Source organism: Ischnura elegans, chromosome 3 (genome assembly GCF_921293095.1).
Source record: "Ischnura elegans chromosome 3, ioIscEleg1.1, whole genome shotgun sequence".
Taxonomy (NCBI): domain Eukaryota; kingdom Metazoa; phylum Arthropoda; class Insecta; order Odonata; family Coenagrionidae; genus Ischnura; species Ischnura elegans.
In genome coordinates, this window is record NC_060248.1 from 59,070,438 (window position 1) to 59,091,499 (window position 21,062).

General features: G+C 37.8%; 1 protein-coding gene across 1 annotated transcript; it reads left to right on the forward strand.

Annotated features, from left to right (window-relative positions):
* Positions 1–1,064: 1,064 nt before the first annotated feature.
* Positions 1,065–12,930, forward strand: LOC124155022. Its single transcript, XM_046528765.1, has 5 exons — positions 1,065–1,158; positions 4,543–4,735; positions 6,825–6,980; positions 10,891–11,055; positions 12,599–12,930. Exons 2-5 carry the CDS (start codon positions 4,613–4,615, stop codon positions 12,782–12,784), a joined length of 630 nt encoding a protein of 209 aa, XP_046384721.1. The 5' UTR covers positions 1,065–1,158; positions 4,543–4,612; the 3' UTR covers positions 12,785–12,930.
* The last annotated feature ends 8,132 nt before the right edge of the window (positions 12,931–21,062 follow it).

Here is a 21,062-nt window from a genome sequence, read left to right on the forward strand (position 1 = left end):
CTTCTCCTATAGAAACTAGGTACCTGTGACGTCACGTGGAGTGGCATCGCATGGGCGCCAATCTGGCCCTTTTCAAATGAGGATAAAAATGGACCATTGCCATTCGTATAAACCGGTATTTCTCAAACGAAATAATTTGTATATTATGAATGCAGTAATGGTGGGTAACGAATCGCAATCAATGACTTTCGTTTTCTTAGATGAAGGAAACTACCCTATTGAGCAAAGTTTCAGGTTACGTAATAAAAATAAGATTTATAAGATACGCATTATTTGGCCAGCTTTTTTCGATTTCAACCCACTGTGCGACGGTTGGCATTGTGGAGAATTATGGGTCTCTTTATTTATATAACTCTAGCACATTCGACAGTCACGTGAAACTGTTGAACAAGCCCATTGAAGTCACCAGTGGCGTAACTATAGAATATGCCTTTGGGGGGATGGGATGACGACCCCTCCCCCCAGGCAAAATCTGGTTAAATGTTTGAAAAATGACATGCCTGAAAATACATTTTACAACATTTTGGCACTAAAAATTTAACTTAAAACAGATGCAATTATTATGTGTCAAAACTAGACAATAGTTTTAATTTTTTTTAAATTTCTCTGAGACTTTGGGCGGGGGGATATATCCCTCACACCCCCTCATAGTTACGCCACTGAACGTCACAGATTGAAACGATGTCGTCCGCCATTGATATAAATCTCATAGCAACAAAATGGCGTCACATCCGCCATTTGCGACACAGCTGAAAACTATAATGCTCATCGCAAAAATTCAGGAAAATGCAATTATTCGACGAAATAAAAAATTGCTTCCATCCCCTCATTTCCTCAATATGCGGTCATTTTAATTTCTTCCTTTGTTCTCATTGACATATTATCCCATGAGAATAGAGGCCTTCGTAAATGATACTGTTAAAACTGTGCCATTCTAGTCAGCGAATGCAACTGTCCTTTATATCCTACCCATTCTCTCCATCCTTGCTCCTGAATAAACACGATAATTACATGTGACCAACACGGCAGAGGTAATCGTATGTGCAGCCGAGTATCGAATACTTCCGCCATTCGGCACATTTATATCTGGCGAGTCGATTAGCCTCGCGATGCATCCTGAAGCCGTGGCCGAGGTAACAGCGTACTCCAAAGCAGTTGGTAAGTTAGCACAACAACTCAACTTGGCACAACGTGAATTCCCTATTTGAAATAGATTTCATATCGTAAATTGTAGGTACAATATAGAACATTTTTTCCCTGTAAACAATCGCTAAATGGTTTGGAATATAATATCAGTTTAATCTTTAGCTCAGAAGTTCCATATCAGAAAGTGAAGATGTATATACTACGTTCCAAGAGTGAAAATGTTGTTCCAAGCGTGTTCCAGATCGGAAACTTCAGTCCCATTGGTGATCCAGATTTGAACTAACCAATTGCAGATCTGCTTTTAATTGGGAACTGGTAAAAAAAATTGATAGGGTTATTATGAACCAGAACAATCAAAACAATTAGTGGTATAGCCATGGGGGGCTCGGACCCCCCCCCCCCCCCCCCGAAATATAAAATCACAATTATTTTCCACCATAAAAGAAAAGAAAATATTGAAAAAATCATGAATTTAAAAAAATATTTCTTTAACAAATGAAGTTTTTTCGACTAGGAAAAGTGTTGAAAATAGTTTTAAACCCTCTACATAGTGCTTTGTTTTTAAAATTCTCACCCCTAGTTAAAGACCCCACCCCCCTCGAACGATGGTATGGTGTGGTATTTGGAGGAGGCGACCGACAACTTAGGTCATTTGCAGCATGAGGGAAGGGGTAGGTAAGGAAGGGTGGAGAGAAACCCGGCGTCGGCATTAGCCTGCTCTTAACGAAAGGCGCCAAGGGGACCACGGCTTAACGTCCCATCCGACGGACGGAGTGTTGCGCTTGAAATGTCCTCCACACAACACAAGCAGGGATCGGGCAGTCTCTGAAAACTCTCTGCCGCTGCCGGGATTTGAACCCGGGTCCACCGGGTGGGAAGCCTCGAACGAAATTCCTGGTTAAGCCACAGATAACAATCCTTCAATCACTTCAAAACGGGAGTTGAACGTAAAATCGATTTTAGGAGTCCTTTGAAATCGATTTCACGTCATTCAATGTAAAAGTCCTAGACAATAGCCTTTTATCCCTCGAGAGGAATAACTATCTTCCTTATTTGTGTTAAATTTCAAGAGAAAATTGAGCAATTAACCTCTGATGACTATCATGTGTTGAGCCTCGCCATTTAACTACATCACTTCTGTTGTCATCCGTGCTCCCTCCTCCATTGTCAGTTGTATTTTACGGTAGATTTTCGCACTACCTCAAAAACTACGCACTCTAGGGTTTTCTAGTTGCTTTGAAAAAATATCTGACGGAAATAGCCAAAAATACGCCTTGGACAAATGTCGACGTAACGGCTCTTACATTTCGACGTTTTACTTTCGGTGTTCCCCAGGCCCTTTTCATTTCTTCTTGCAGAAAAACTTGATGCATAGATGTTCTGTCCCCAAAGTTAAAGGGAGATCTTGTGCCAAAAGATGAGTGTCGTACTCCAGACGTGGGCGCGCGAAATGTTGGGGTTCCATTGGTTCCAAATTACAAAGTACATCATATTGCCTGCTAAAGGAACGAAAAATATACCACCGTTTTATTGTAATTGTTTATAACATATATAAAAACCTTAAAAATTAAGTATCAAAAATATCCTTGCGAAATGAATTTTAGAAAAATTAAGTGCTTAATTATCCACGTTTTGCAACTAAAAATGCTTCCATACAAGTTATTAATAATTCTTATACTTGATAAATCACCACGAATTGTTCTTAACAACTTTTTGAATCATTTCCACCAGCATTACGATCATTGATTTTTCCAATATAGTGACGTGAGGTCCCACAGACCGCTAATCGAATTCAGTAGCAAATATACAGAAATGCATAATGAGAACGTTGAATTTTAACCCTAAACCGGTGACATGCGGTCTAAGAGACAGCTGCGTTTCTACAATTATGAATACTTTCCAAACTACTATTGCATAATATCTATAATTCTCGTTAGCTTCAATTTTTGTGCAATAAGGACATAGCCCTCTGTAAAGTAATGTGACCGCCTTCGCGCTTTTGGAGTCTTCGACTCCATAGTTGTATTTTGTATCCCGGGCTGCATCGTCGTAAACAAGGGTGGTATTTGATGTGACTTATTAACTCAGAAATTTAACCATAGGGTTAGTTTGGATGGGTGAAGGTTAAGCTCATCCCAGACTAAGTCTCAAGCGGCGAAATTTCACATATTCAGGTTAGTCGGACCACTGGCTGCGCCCCTCTTCACTGACTGTTGGCTGAATGTTCCGCGTTCCTCGAAAATCCTTGCTGTCCGTACGTAAAAACGGTGATGATTTTTGCTCAAAGAACGATTAATTGAGAAATGATATGATTTTTACTGTAATATAAAATTAATTGTTACTGCGTTTAGAGCGCTTATGAGGTATTAATGTTAAACAATTGACCAGATTCATATAGCATACTCACATATTCTATTCTCCACAGCATATTCGCATCCTTTGCACTAAGTCAAAGATATTTTAAAAAATAAGTCAAACCCTGGTTCCTCATGAGTAATTCTACTTTTTCACTACTGATGAAGATACATAAAAATAAATATATGTACTGATCGATCTGCCGATCGTACTGATTTTCTGTGCAATTTTATTTTCAATATTTACGTGTCGTTATCATTGAAATTTTTAATGGTAAATTAAAAACTTTACATTTCTCTAAGGTTCATTTATTCACGATTAGTTTAGCTACACTGTAACGTTGGTTAAATTACATCTCAGCAAATTTTTGCTTCCATTCGTGTTGGTAAAAAAATGGTTTTTCATTCTTATAACTCTCCCGTAATTAGGTGATACGTAAGATACGAATTTTTATTTCTTCGCAATGGAATTGCTTTTATAAAATGGATTTTCAATTCTAAAATATAATTATGAATTTTTCTTTTTTCGTACTGATATCACGTTTATCACGTAGATATTCACTTCCACATCATCATTTTGTGTTTTTCTTTCTTCGCAATGGATGTTAAATCGTTTATTTATATGTTTATTATATTAAATCGTTTATGGAAATTATATCATTTATTGTTACTTTAAACATCATCTTACATTTTTATTTATTCACACTGAAATCGCGTTTATAAAATAAATGATAATTTTCGTGTCTTAAATTTGTATTTATCTTTTTTCGCACTTAATTCACTATTAAAACATGGACTTTTACTCCACATCATTATTCCCCATTTCATTTTCCTTCCCACTGATATCTTGTTAAAAAAATCGATTATCATTTTTACATTATCTTTTTGACATAATTTCATTTTCTTTGATTTCGTAATTATATTTCGCATATATACTTCGTAATCGTACGATACGAATGATTGCATTAATGCTTTGTAATATGAATTTTAAATTAATGATTCGAAAGTACATCAGACTTAATATTTCCGCATTCCATTTCAGGCCATCAAGAGGAAGAGTCGCGTATTGAGCTTCCAAATCCGCTGATTAAAAATTTTATCAGAGTGCAGATATGTCATCCAACGCCTCTTCACAGGGCCCTTGGATGAGGTCCAGAGGGAGTTCATGGATAAAAGCGGGCCCGATAATAGCTTACATCGTATGTTCCGCATTACTAATCGTCGTAGAAGCAGGAGTAAGTGAATGACGAGAGCATATTGAGCCGACACTTGCCCTTAAAGAAAGTTCGTACGCCAGAATAGGTCACATTTACTGTGAAATATTTAGCTCACATCAATGTTATAAAAGAGGTCAAAATCATTATACATTTTTGCGCTCTACCTTTAAGGCCGTTTTACACGGTACACGGAATTGCGTAGCCTGACGTACGTGTGAAGGCGCAATAAAAATTGCGTCGTGTAAAGCGGTGAATTGCTAGAACACATGCGAGAATGCGTGAATGCGAGACGGCAAAACAGCCCATTCTAATTTCGTTCATGCATTCGCGCAATTCCACGCCATTTTAGAAATTAATGCAGCTCTAACCTGCGCAATTCCGTGTACCGTGTAAAACGGCCTTTAGGCTGTCGACAATTCCGTGAAGTTCCATACAAAATTTAGATAAGACGCCATGTTGATAAAATTACAAAATGATACTTTTTGCTGATGAAAATATTTATTTTTCTTCATAGCCACTCATGAAGAAAATTTCATAAATTATTTCAAATATTTTTCAAGTTAATATTAATGATAAAAATTAATTGTTGTAACTTATTTCCTTTTCAAAAGTTTATCTAATGATAAAGAACTGTACTGAAACTAATTTAAGTATACCGGGACTAGCCACGGTGATAACTTTTACGGGAGTCACCCGCAATGGACAATTGTGCGAAAAATCCACAGAGAAAAAATCATTCGCCTTGACCGGGATTCGAACCCGGTCAAGGCGAATGATTTTTTCTCTGTGGATTTTTCGCACAAATGTACTGAAACTGTTTAAGTAAATGAATTATGAAAATGCAGAAAAATTGTTTCAAATTCTGTTACAATTTGCGATCAGTACACTCCTTGCATCTCCTCGATTTCGTCTAATTGTCTCCGTTATACTCTTTCAGCCACCTTATTTCCTGCTCATGTGTGTCATTTTTCTAAACGCTGTCTTTCCGATCCAATACTCAATGAAATCGTGGACTGCCCGATGGAATTGTTAAATGACCTTCACGCAATCTTGTTAGCATGCAAATATAGACAATACAAGTTTATCATTCGCTGCTATTCGCGATTCAGGCCGTTTTACACGGGGCAAGTACGTGCACAATCTGACGTGTGTACGAAGGCGTAGTCAAAGTGGCGTCGTGTAAAGCGGTGAATTGAATAATACAAATATATTGAATTGAATAATCCTTATTTAAACCAAGCGCTACCTGCTAGCAGCCTGCATCGCAGCGAAGCACATACCCTCGCCCCAAGGTCACCTCACACGGCGACAGCGGGAACCAGAATGACGTCACACGGGGTTTTCCCAGCATTCCGTCGTGTTTTCGCGCGCTTGAAAATTTTCACTTTTCATTTAATCGCGAAAAATATGTATCGTCATTTAAAAATCAAAAATCGTGAAATGCGTATTCCAGGAGTAATAATCTTTCAATTTAGGCAATAAAAAAATAATAGGAAACTACCCTATTGGTGGAGTACTTAAATAATGACTTCAAAAATCTACTGCGCAATTTTACAAGAAATATTTAATTGAGGTACGTTTTCAAAGGAACTAGCTGCCGAATCGGGAAATAAATGTCTTGTAATAAACACATTCTGCCGGATTTGATCCAGTTATATGCCGGAAAAATGCTATTTCATCATTTTAAGACATAATTAGTTAAAGCGTACGAAATGTAGTTATTCATAAGCATAGGCAAATTTAGGGGGGGCACGTCCCCCCTGTACGCTTAAAAAATAGACAAGATTTTTAATACGGTTATAAATTACGTTCGTTTTATTTTTTGTATTAAGAAGCCTCAATAATTTAATTTAATTTATTACTATCTTTCATATGTTAATAAAGAGAATATTTTCTACAGTAAATGCTGCATTTTATTTTTAACCTCAAATATGAGATGATCAGTCAAACCCTAGTCCTCCCCCCCCCCCCTTTCCAGAAAAAATCCTGGATACGCCCTTGTTCATACGTAGCACGCAACTTGCATTTTTCTGCTCTAATTATCATACTCACTTTCAGTACTTCTTATAAGCATTAGCATCACTCATTTTAGTAATTTTTTTTTCAGAGAAACTATAAGATCGTTTTCGAGAAGTTTGTGGTTGTCAGCTACGATGAAAATTTTGCGGATTTCTCTGACATAAGAATGGAAAAATTCAACCGTAGCACGACCGTCCTCTCTGGAGAATTTAAAATCTTCACGGATCCACGAGAGGACCTTTTGGTAAGACTCGTTTTAAAATAACTGTGGCCATTTTCAAAATAATATTATACAACTAATTATTAAAAAAAACGAAAAGATTCCTAAGCATAGTTAAGCTATGCTAGGGTGTTTAGGATGAAAACCTCTAAAAGTGAGAAAAACCAAAAATAGGTTATGCAGGGTTTACAAAGCCTTTACTAAAGAATGGGGGTGGAAAGAAATCGGTCTAAAGCTGGAATCACCCTGCTACAGTGGCGCCGACTCCATGGGGCCTGAGGGGGCCCGAGCCCCCTCAAAAATTCGTTATGGATGTGAGGAAAAAATGTGTCAGGCTTGTCGATTTTCCCTGAAGTTTCCAGATGTCGAGATTCGAGTTATCAGGGCTCTAATGCTGATCATATGACTCTCCTAAAATGATTAAAAAACTTAAAAATCGCTACTTATATAATTTCCCGGGGCAAGATCCCCGGTTTGGGCCCCCCCAATATTTTTTGTAAGTCGGCACCCCTGCCCTGCTAAATAGGAAGGAACGATCATAAATTCAAAATTAAGGAAAAAAAAAGAAAACAGACATTTTGAAAAAATCCTCCTACATAGAGGAATAAAGGCGTGGAACCACCCACCTGAAGTTATTTTTAAGATTTTCCCTGAAAATGATAAAATTTTTAGGAATAAGTGCTCATCATTTATTGGTTAATTACATAGTGATTTATTAGGGAGTGTTTGAAATTAGGTTAATTGGGTCAATGATCATTAGTTATTTGTATGATATTAGAATAAATGTATTTTATGGAGTGTTTGGAATTGGGTTATTTGGGTCAATGTTCAATTACTAGTTGTATGATACTAGAATTTATGCATTATTTTTTGCTATCGGTGTCCTTTCTGTTTCTTACTTTGTTATTATATAGGTAGATTAGATTATATCATGTGTGTAAAACTGCTGCCTCCGAGCAATAGCCTACTTGCAGCAATATGTAGATAATGATAATAATTATAATAATAATAAGCAGAAGGTATCCTAAATGTAGCTTTTTTCATTCTGTGTTATCAATATTATGCATGATCTGTTTAAATGTGTAAATGAGAATAAAGGGGTGAATGTGCAATCCCTTTAAATGGCAAACAGACATGTTATCTCCAGAGTGTACTACTATATATCACGGATAAGTCAGTTTTTTGTACATATTTTGTAAACTCTCCCCATTATTGTTCTCAAATTCCATTCTGCTCCAAATCAACACTGTTTCATGTCTAGCTGTGGATTGAGTGGAAGTTATTGTTGCTACGTATATTGATACCTCCACTGCACAAGTGCTCAACAAACGCCCACTGAATCAAATTGGCTCATCTAGTACCTACTACTTGGGCTGCTAGATGAGTGGATTTGATTCGGTGTGCGATTGTTGAGCATTTGTGCAGTGAAAGTATCGATATGGAAGGTACTGTTTATTCTCTGTTGCATGTATATGGGGGAATTAGAAGCCAAGGGGTACAAGTGATATATTCTTTCTGAACAGAGTTAGGAACAGAAATCAGGTAAAGAAAATAATTGAGATTATCTAGATATTTAGTGGTGCATTTGATTTTACACTCAATGTCAGCACAGAACAGAGTCTCACTTGTATCCCTTGGCAACCAAGGTTTTGTGTATTTAGGTATTCTGTCAATTTCTATGCCTTACTCTGTTTAGAAAAAAATCACTAGTAACCCTTGGCATCTCACCCCCTCAGTAGCGTAACTATGGGGGGGGGGGGGGGGGGGGGGGGGTTGAGGGGATAGATCCCCACTAAAAGCCTCAGAAATTTTTTTTTTAATATTTAAAGCTATTTTCTAGTTTTGTGCATTTAATAACACCATCTGCTTAAAGTGATACATACCTTTAGTGCCAAAATGATATAAAATGTATTTTTAGGCATGTCATTTTTCTAATACATATTTGCCACTGACCCTTCCCACTCTCCCCAACCCCAGGCCATCCCATTCCCCAAAGCATACTCCTAGTTATGCCACTGCACCCCCCTGATATATCAGTTGGAGTTCTTCGGTGCGTATCAATTCTAATTGTTTCCTGATTGTAAAATTTAGCTAAATTTTCATTTCTGAGAAGTCTTTAGGATCTTGTGGGTCCTCGACAATAAACGCTCATTATTGTATTCATACTCAATTCTTTTCAATATATTTTTTCTGGCAACTTTCCTTTGCTCCCAAATTAGCAGTAAAATACGTTCATTTGCTATCTACCATGCAGTTGCTGCAAATACCTTTACTATTTGCCCATGTACAGGATTGCTGGAGATTTTAATAACGCATGCACAAGTGTTGATATTTTTCAAGTGACAAAAATTTCTTACTGAATTCAGTAAACGTTCGAACCTTTTGTTGTGCCTAACATGATTTACTATGTTTTATATCTTCACAATACAAATTTCAGTGCATGTTATCATTAATTAGTAAATATTTCACTTTTAACTATTTAAAAAATAAATCCTGTTTAATTTTCCACCCAGATATTTGACTAGCTATGTTTCAAATAATTACACCTATTTGTATTATTGTTCTTGTGTGTATTCTCTAAAACGTATCCTATGTTAAGCATGTCTATAGTTGCACAATGGATAATTTTACAATAAATATCATTCGTAATGTGGTAAAAGGGCTTAAGTTCGTGAAATAAATGTATTATTATTATCATAAGAAAATTTCCCCTCTTACTAGCGGGCATATCTTTTCAGCCAGGTGGCTCAGCTCCCCCTAAACAGCGGCGGATACAGAAAAAACTCAAGGGGGGGGGGCGCAACATATCTTGAGTTGTCTTTACTTTTATTGCAATAAGAGATGATCAAGTCACAGGCAAAGTAAATGAAAATTTTATTTAAAGTGATTATAAACAGGTAAAATACAATGCCATCTTATGATATAAAAAAGTTACTATTGTGGTTTTGCAATGTTCGGCAATACAGGCGGACCCGCAAGGGGGGGGCGCGCGCCCCCCATCAGTATCCGCCACTGCCCCTAAATGAGGATATATTTTAGTTCAGTGGTTCCCAACCTTTGTTTTTCCTCCCGTACACCTCTATATGCATGTAATTAGTATTGTACTTCAAAAAATGTAACCTTCACATTTTATTGCTTGATTTCACTCCGAGTAGGTGACACCCCAGATAGCAATGCAAGCTGGAATCAAGCTTGATTCAAGCTTGACTGATCAAGGCTGCAAGCTTGCAGCAACCTGGAAAAAACAAGCCTGTTAGATTGATTCAAGCTTGAATCAAGCTAACTAGTCTCCACCAGTCAAGGTTGTTGCAAGCTTGAAAAAACAAGCCTGAATCAAGGGTATGACACCTTCCCACATAGCAATGCAAGCTGGTAATAAAAGGTGGTATAACACTGTGTGCTCTTGCTAGCCACAGGTGAGTGAGTTAGTGTTATATATGAGTGGTGAGTTGTAAGTGAGTTTTGTGAGTGACTGAGCTTTCTGACCAGAAAATATTTCAACCTTGACACGACAAGGGAAAATCAAGTTTGGCAGCTTGACATACGCTGGACTCAGGCTTGAAACATTCAACCTTGACATGGCAAGGAAAAATTAAGCTTGACATAAGCTAACATGCTATGTGGGAAGTACTTTTAGTGATGAATAATTGTAAAAATAGAGGGAACGTAGAGTCTGCCTTTACTGATTATTCTCGGCATGCCTGCAAGGGAACAGCTGTAATTTAGTTTGTATGACACTGGCTATAATTAACTGGTTTCTGTTACCATTTTGATGAAGAGATTGTTCAAATTCCATGAAAACCTGCTTTGAATGTGGGCTGGTTGGATTTACATCGCACGAAATTACTCTAATGTATACATCAAAATGAGATATTGGACTCTCTGCATAAAATGGAAACTTATTAATTTTTATAATTGGATATATTTTCCATAGGTTTCGGTCGAAGGCTATGAGAAAATAGGAACTCAGTACATGTTGAGCGGAATACAAGTGAAAGAGGAACCATTGTGTGCAATATTGGAGAAATTTGGACCTGTGATAATGAACCCCCATGACACGGAGACAACTAACTTCAAAATGGAATGTCCTATCGTGAAGGTAAGCAATTCATTTATACAATTTTTCCAAGAGATATAATAATTCTTATCGTTGAAAATGTAGAGAGTTTCTGCAAAAGACTCCTTTTTTGTAGCAATATCTTTCAAGACCTGTGAGGATTCTTCTGTTTCCTGGGGCATCTTGCTGAAACGGTTTTAACATATTCAGCTATTGTTGCTTTCTCGTCTTCCTCTAAAAGGAGTTACATAGAAGTCTGGACTGAATCAATTTTTTCAATAACTTCATACAATTCAATTGCATTCTGTAAAAAGTTTCTGTGATTTTAAAAGCTATTTTTAATGAATTTGTGAAGAATTTTATGAAAGAGAAATGAAGGGCAAAATTTCTTTCTAAAGAGGCTGGGGAAAGACAATTAAAGCATTAAAATTTAAATACATGTTGGATGAAGCCTTTACTCACTGTTTTGATGGATAAATTTGAACATACATATATGTATATATTATCACAGCCAGCTTTCCTTAAAAATTAGCATTTATTATCATAAAGTGAAAAGTCAGCATGGAAATATGTAATGGCAAGGCAAACTTCACCTGATGCGTGAGCATTCCTGGGAGATAACAAGTTTGGTTACTTTTGCTGAGGGTAGGAGGGGTATTGCAGTGTTGATGGCATTGATCTCATAACACAGGAAGGCCAGCCTACCCTTCCCTTACCCTTATATGTAGGAGGTTAGAGGGATGGTAAGGGAAGGAGTACTATGGAAGGGTAGACGAAGGATAGTTCTACCCTACCCTTCCTTACCTATCGAGTGTAGAGGAACGTTAGACGGATGATAAAGGAGGGAGATCCAAGGAAGAGTTGACGAAGAATAGTCCTTCCCTTCCCTTACCCTTAAAGGATGTTGCACAGATGGTAAGGGAAGGAGTTCCAAGGAATGGTAGATGAAGGATAGTTCTACCCTTCCCTTACCCTTAATGGAGTGAAGAGGAAGGGTAGATGAATGATAAAGAAAGGAGTTCCAAGGAAGGGTAGACGAAGAATAGTCCTGCCCTTCCCTTACCCTTAAAGGATGTTGGACTGATGGTAAGGGAAGGAGTTCCAAGGAATGGTAGATGAAGGATAGTCCTGCCCTTCCCTTATCCTTACTGGAGTGTAGAGGAATGGTAGATGAAGGATAGTCCTACCCTTCCCTAATCCTTAATGGAGTTCCAAGGAAGGGTAGATGAAGAATAGTCCTACCCTTCTCTTACCCTTGAGTGTAGAGGAAGGGTAGATGGGTGGTAACTACCAGTCATGGAGGGTACTACCCTTCCTTTACCCTTCATTTACCCACCGTGGAGGAATTCATTTTTATCAGGGCTCTTCAGTGAAAAAAAGGAATAGGAGTCAAGTAAAGCATTAGCTTGGTTTCACGCTGGCACATATTAAATGCAAAATATCAAAAATTCTCACCCATGTTAAATGGGGATCGATTCGTCAAATGTTTATAATTGCTGAAATTGGGGGAAGGGGTAAAAATAGCAAAAATGTGCTAACATGATTATTGAATGCTCCTTTTTACTCGACATATACTCCTTTTCAGGGAGCGTACTTCGTGAAGAATTTCCGCACAGACGAAAAGAACATGCCCGATGACGTGCCCGGGAATGATTGGAGATTTGATGTCAAGGGCCGATATCCTGAGATGGTGGACACCACCCTTTTCCATACACAAACTTACTTGAAGGTGGAAAGGGACATATTAAACTGGAAGCCTGGTGCAAAGTGAAGCCTTCTTAATAGAAATCCAGGACATGCAATTTATATGAGCAGTCTCACTAATGTTCTATTTTTTATTTAGGAATTCATGATGTAAACTTAATATGTTCTCATTTACTCAACTGCGAGCAGTAAAAAATTTCCTGGAGATACTAATGCCACATGTTATTCATATGTTTTAAGTAATGTAAATGCGCAGTCGTTATTACCCCATTGTCTACGGACAATAAATTACTTTTAATATATACAACGTCATTTACGAGGTACCGTGCAAGCCACCACCAAGGTATGTGACACGAGAAATGCATATTGCACTAGAATATATATAATGCACCCGCTGATGTTTTAACACCTTATGTCCGAGGACATCCATTAGCGATCGATTGCATATTACAACTCTACGCTTCAAACAAATGCAATCATGTATATGTAGGGTATTAATACATGTATACCAATACGTGCATGCTACCAGGAGCACAGCTAGGAATTAAGGTAAGGGGTGGTTATAGGTACAACTAATACTGGTGGGTCTCTAATATCTGTCAGAGTAAGCATGGGGACCCTCCCCCAGAAAACTTTTTAGATAAATGGTTCAAAATTGTGAGTTTTATGGCTTTCTGAGGGATATTTCATTAAACTTTACACTATTCTATAAATAATATTAATCCAATAATGCAAAATGGATTAAACTTAAAAGTTTCTCTGATCCCTGGGGGGGGGGGGGGGGTGAGGGTTATCCCTCAAAACCCCGCCTTGCTGCGCCGCTGCATGCTACACATATTGGTTTCAACGTTCTCTTCGTAGGAGGAACAAAAGGTAAAGCATTTCAAATTCATTCCACTTATTCTAGCAGTAGGTACTTGTGACAATGGTTTCAGGGGGAGATATGACCGCCCAAATTTTATCAAAAAGTTTATATTTTTATTATTTTAATAGTTTTTGTATCCTTGTGAAGGAATGCAGGTAGTGTACATAAGAGTGCATGGCCACAAGTCCCAAACATGAGAGAAATTTGAGTTTTTATTTATCGTAGAGCGTATCACTCCCTGCAAAATATTTTACATGGGAGTTCGTCTCTCTCTTCCATACTCCCCAATCGCAGGTCATGACCTCCGTCCCAAATTTGATTCTGAATCTGCCCCTGAATGGTTTATCCTATGTGGAGGCAAGGGCATACCCAGGATCATAACGAGGGAATGGCAAGCCAACTTGTGCCATTTTATCATGCAAAAGGTGAATGAAACTAACATTTCAAGAAAATTTTAACAGCACTTTATTAGTTATGAGATTATTTCCTTGAAAAAAATAGTTTTATTTTAAATACATATCTTTTACTAACACATATCATTTTTTGTGGGTTAAAAGAAAATTTGGTGAATACCTTCCTTTCAATTCAGTAGTGATTTTGCTTAAAGACTTTTGAGCTTTTTGCTTCAAGGGGGGGCAGCTGCCCTCTTTGCCCGTCGCTGGGCACAGTGTGTGGAGCATCTAATTATGGCAAAAATCTAATGAGGATCAGTTTTCACTTTTTGCACAGTGAGAGAGCTGAAATCTTACTAAATACAGCAGACTCCCGATTATCCGACTGCGGTTTATCCGTGTTGCGGATTATCCGTGCATGATTTTTCACTCTCGCTCAATTTTTTCCGCGATCTTTATAAAAAAATCGGTAGCAAAATCATCGGAATTACAGCATTAATGCCAGGATACACCGGTTTTATTATTTCCGTTAGAATTCCCTTCGTAAAACGGAAGCGGTCACGCGCTTGCTGCATTCACGAGAGCTCCGTGTTCCTGTTTTCCAAGCCTCGCAATGAGAGACCGCGCTCCGTGCTCACGGATACACGTCGCACAGCAATTGCAATCCAACTTGTGCGAGACGCGACTGCGTGGTGTGGTGCCTGACAAAGTAGTTTCCGACGTCGAGCAGTGGTTTTGAAGCATTTGTGCAAACCACTTTTCTGTATCCGTGATCACACAGCCACGGATGGGTGGTTTTTTAAACCAGGCCTTACATGGAGCATTAATAACACGAATACATACAACCATGTTATCGCCACTAAAAAGATCGCGAACTGGCGAAGAAAGCTCTCAATTAGTCCGGGAAGCACTCTTAAATAATAGAATAAGTGCACAAATAATAATAGATTGCTTGTTTTACGTAAATTATGGACATTACAAGACATTTAAGTGAAAGTTTGTATTATCCGTGTTTTTCGATCATTCGTGCTGTCTCTCCCCATCATTAGACTGGATAATCGGGAGTGTACTGTAAGTGGGCTAGTACTTTGTCTCTTCAATAGGAGCATGAGATATTTTCAGCTTTTCGATCAATACCCCCTTTAAACAAAATTTGCATCTACATACATACAAACATGTAGACCGCCTAGACATGTCTATACATGGCTGGAGATGATAAGACACCAGGCTGTTGACCTGTACGAAGATACTAAAATATTTTAGGGTACATGTTGACAGTGGCGCAGCGAGGGGGGTTTTGGGGGATAACCCACCCCCCCAGAGCTCAGACATTTTTTAAAAGTTTAATCTATTTTATTTAATTGGATTAATATTACTTATAGAATAGTGTGAGGATTAATAAAATATCCCCCAGGAGGCCGTAAAACTCACCATTTAGAACCATTTATCTTAAAAATTTCTGGTGGAGGGCCCTCGCACCTCCCGCTTACCCTGGTAGATATGCTATACCCCCAGACCCCCCTGCATTAGTTGCGCCTGAAACCCACCCTAGCCTCAATTCCTAGCTGCACCCTTGCGTGAGACTCAGCTTTCTGAGTTTTGCCTGGAAATTCTTAGTTCTTTATTTTTTGAGAGAATAACGCATTCCAGTACATATGCGTTCGAATATATAGTGCTCTTATTTTATCTTTTCTGTCGGACTAGGTTTTACAGTGTGGTTCTATTATAACATCCTCCTGTTACCTGAAAGGTATGAATTAATGTTAATGGCCACCTACATTAAATTGCTAATAGAGAGTGTACCAGGAATAGAGAGAATTCACTAAATCACCAGTTTTATTGCTGATTGTGATAAAATTAGACAAATTACAAAACTCTTGCCATTCTTCGATCCGTCTCCTAATTATCGAGATATTTGCAATGAAAAATCGAAGGCCTTATGTACCTCTTTTCTATACAGTTCAACCTCGATATAACGACACCCCACGGTGCACTTATAAACACTCGCTATAGTGAATTGTCGCTTTACAAGAGGTGGAGCAAATAATAGCCAATAGTTAGTCTTGATAATGACGTTGTAACGTTGAAACTAGTAGACTGCTAAATTATAAGGTTGTGGAACAGTACTGTGTTTTTTATTTAACCATGAACATCTCATCGTTCCACCAAGTAACGCCTAAATCTGTTGATTATAATAGCCAATAGGCCTGTTGCGAACAGATATACAGGAACAGGAGTGGTGCGGCGACAGATAAACATCTATCCGATAAACGTAAGCATAAATCCAGACGAAATGTCTTTTTGCATCACTAAATTTCTTTACTCAAATAACGACTAACTAGTCAAACAATTTAGAAGCGCCGCACTGAATAAAATTCATGCAAAGCATTGTTTCGTCAATCATTATATTTATCGAACGACAGTTTACCACATAAATTTGAGACTGAGCACTCCATTAACTTCATTTCTAACAGATCGCTAGCAATTTCAGAGGTTAAGGAGTCTTGATGAAAGTCTTCCGGAGGTGAAACCCTCGCTATGGCGAGAGCCAACACCGAAAGGGTCTCGTAAAAACGAATTTTTAACACGCTTATTATAGGGGCAATTGACGGTGCATCGGCTATCTCTCGTAATAGCGGGGGTGTCGCTGTAGCCCGTACTCGCTTTAACGAGGTTCCACTGTATATAGTTTTCTTTTATGATGCAAAGTAAATGTGCTTTTATATTTCGGGGGATAGAGAGGTCTGGACCACCTGGACTCCCCACCCTCGCTACACTACTGGTCCGGGTTCAAATCCCGGAGGTGGTGATGATTCTTCACAGACTGCCCGATCCCTGCTTGAGTGCTTCGCAGAGGGCACTTCATGCAGCTCACAACAGCACACCATCTGTCGGTTGAAACGTTAAGCCGTGGTCCCCGAGGCGAATGCCAATGATGGATTTCTCTGCATTCTCTTTTCTCTCCAATCGCTTATGGAGCAAATGACCACAACTTTCGGTCGCCTCCTCCAAATATCCTACAACACCATAAATATTCAAGGGAGTGAGGCGCTCTTATGAAGGGGCAGTGGCGTAGACATGAGGGCAATTTTCCGGGTTACAGCTCCCCTTTGAACCTTTAAAAGAGGCACCAAAAAGAAATTAATATGGTCTCAATAAATAAAAATTACTTTATTTTCAAAAACACACGTACTAAATTACTGTTTTCGAGTCCTAAAAATCACGTTTTCAACATCAAAAATCCCTAGACCCCGGTGCCAGATCTGAAATTTGCTCTAAGTGGGATAACATTAAGTGCATAAATATTTTTGAAAAATCAGGTGGATTTAGGAAACAAGCACCTATTTAGACCGCGCCTATTTAAGCTACAACAACCACGGCTGTTTCGGTAGAAACCAATGATGTACCTACTTCACAAGTTCACTGCTAAGCAAATGAAATTTATGTATTTATTTATGGTGTCCGATACATGGGAATTGCAAAAAGTAACCAGTTTAGGGCAACCTGCATACCACAAAATCCCTCCCAGGAGCAAATTTCTGCCAATGCTCTTGTTGTAAGTTTCCATCGTGACACAATCTAACCGTGGGAGGGTTTGAATATCTTGAATCCTCTCCTCCCTGCCTCTTCTACGTCTTTCAGTTAAGGCAGAAATAAGAAAAAGAATAATCTTCACTAACGGAATGCATTTCATATTACATATTACACAAAAAATCGTTTTTATTAATAAAATACAAAATTTGTCCTCTAGAGGTTCCGAAGTAATCAATTTTGTATTAAAATGGAAATATCCTGTACCCATTACCCTCTGCACAAGTTCCTCCCCAGAAGCACATTGGTAAGCGGGACCCTCAGGAGGCTTCAGCCCCTCCATCCCAAAATTTTCTTCCTTGTGGTGAATACCCATGCTACATCAGCTGAGGAGGCTACTAGCCCAAGCAGACCGATCCTCTCACCCTCCATTTTTGGCATAGCTACATTCGGTGTGAGTATTGTATTGAGTACAAGTATTGAGAACAAGTAACTGGGCTCCAATGCAATCACTTAATAAAGAAATAAGCAATTATGAGTGCTAATTACTGATTTTAAAATGTTATCCGTAAAATTACAATCACTTTTGAGATTGTTGGGCTGTGAGAAAGACATACCTAGAATAATTGAGTCCACGAATATTACAATGGTAATGGAGTCCCCTTAATTGAGTCATAGAAATTGATTAAGTTGCAATTTCACTTGTGATACACACAATTATGACTGCTGTACAGCACAAGGGGTGTCATATTTTGTACTCATCATTAGTAGACTACAACGTAAGGGTGGTTGAACCTAAAAAAGCAAATTATGGTACTCAGGAAATCAAAGTTATCTGTTGCCAAAGGTATATCAGTGAAATCAGTAAAACTCCTTGATTATGAGCAAGTAACGATTACAACAAAGGTAACCATTCCCCTTCACATTACCAGTAAAAATTAAATTTCAGTAAAAGTAATCATTACACGTAAAAATTACTGAAAAAGTATTCGTTACAAGGAATCCAATTACTTTTACTCGATTACTTACAAGCATTGATAACAATACATACTTTCTGGTAGTAACCAATGATAAACTAAACATTTAGCGTTAATCAAATGACTGATTTAATGTAGCTCATGGTTTTCTGATTCTTGCAAATTGACAACAAAATATAATGGCACAAATGCCACCTAAGCCCCCACCAAATCAAATTTCTGGCTATGCGATTGCCAGCAGCTTGCATGGATCTCCCACAGGGATGGATGATCCCCATTTCTGGACACTTACCTCTAATTTTTAGCTAACATTTACAATGGCAGTCACTGTATTGTACAACACCATGTCTTTCCAGGTCACAGCGTGATACAAAACATATGGTAAAAGCATTTGATATCTATTCTGAGGAACTCCTAACATATACTTTTCAATGACCATATTTCAAACATTGCTTTCCACAATTTTTTTTCAGTCTGGCTATCACCTCTCTTCACCATTGCAATCCTTATAAAATATTAGCAATATGTGTTTCACCATGTTCCAAGCAAGACATATCCTCATCAGAAGATGCATTAAATATGAACACTGATGGCACTGCTCTGCTCAGCAGAATGAATCTAACCCTACATGAAACACAAGGACCTTATGCAAAACGGGGGGGATTGAGCTCTATGGCCTCAAAGATACAGAAAAGGAAGATACTCAAAATGGCCGTTTAAAATTCTCCCACAGCTCGTCCAACTTGCAGGTAAAAAATGTCACTGTTTTGGCGTGCGGGAAGGGGAGAGATTCACCGCTGGGAGCAAACCCCAGCCTCTCAACCGGAATAGCCCTAAATCACACGCACATTCACTCAGAACAAACAATCAAAACAAGATCCTTTGTGAGGGCTGCAGGGACCTCAACTAAGGCTTATTCCCAGATAACACGGCATTTGTATTACATCAATAATACAAAAAAAAAAACGTGACCAAATACATATGTATAAGATGGAATACGATCGTATTACATCGGTATATTTCACGTAGAAGTGGTTCAAAAGTCCCTATGGATGTATGTATTCGTGCGTATTACAAATTGGCAATCTGAATACCCATACATGAATTATACATATGTATACAATGGAATACAATCGTATTACGTCTGTATATTTCACGTAAAAGTGGCTCAAAAGTCCCTCAGGATGTATGTATACATGCGTATTACAAATTGGAAATCTAAATATCCTTACATGTAATATACATACGTATCTGCAGGCCCTCGTACACGAATTATACATATTGATTTTCTGACCCACATCCACTTAATATCAATATGGATCAAACGGATGAATAAATATAAGGAAACCAGAACGTACAGATAATAAAACATTTATTCAAAGAGAAAAATAAAATAATACACACAAATAACAAGTGTGGCCATGAATATTGCTAACAAGCATTAAGGGCCAGCAAACAGTAGGTGAAACTTAGTTAAAAAAAAATGGAACAAAGATAAATCAAGTACAAACAATGGTTTGAGTTGGAAAATAGAAAAAAATGTTACCACGGAACAAGCGTTGTAACCCATTGCACAAGAAGAAACCTGAATTCAGGAAACCAACTCTGCACAATTAGCCACTTTCTGAAAGGAGAAAAGAAGAAGTCAAGTTTAAAAGTCATGCAAAAATATATCTTTTTGTAAGATCTGAATAGGAGCTCAAGGCCTTTCAATTTTATTTTTATCAATTCATATAGGCAGTCAGTATTCTGTGAAGTCTGTAATTTTAGTACTAATTCTGTATTCTGAATGCAAATGAAAGTTTGGCTTCTCTGATAGATTCCGCACATAAGTTTTAAATTTTTTCATTTACCAATTATGTCGAGGTCCCAGCTAGCACAGATTTGACCTTGTCCTTTGAGAAATCATATATTTTGGGGATATGCTTTCATTTTACAAAATTAATAGCCTTTCTCTTAAGAAGAATGAGAAATATGAGAAAAGATCATATGACTACTTTTAAATATAAATTAACTAGGAAAACGTGAATCCATTGGTATGCTTATTTATTACATGATACTAATATATTACTACCATGATTTAGTAGCGGATGACTCACACAGAAAAAATATAAACTTGTGATATCAATTATTTTCAAACAAATAAATTTCATACATAACCGATAATTTCCGGCTTAACTTTAAGAAACCTCTCCATTATGGTAAAAAAAAATTTCCCTCAAAGCTTACCTCGGTATTAACAATTCCACCTGGTCTTCTGGCTTTGCTTCGTCGTCTTTTCCGTAATCCATTCTCCTCTTGTCCAGGCCAAGCTATTTACATCGTCGCCTGCTCGGTATGCGCGAAAGAGCATGAAAAGAAAATTATAATTAATTAATTTGGCCCGTACGCACCTTTTTCTTACATATAATGACAAACTTTCGCATGAAAATTACGTATTTATCTTGTGTTAATAATAATGACGAAATGCACCTTGATTGACTGTATTTCAAGATGAAAGAAATATTACATTTTGCTTTAAGGGAACCGATATTACACGACCAATACTTCTTGTTCGTTAAATAATTAGAAGTAGAGGGC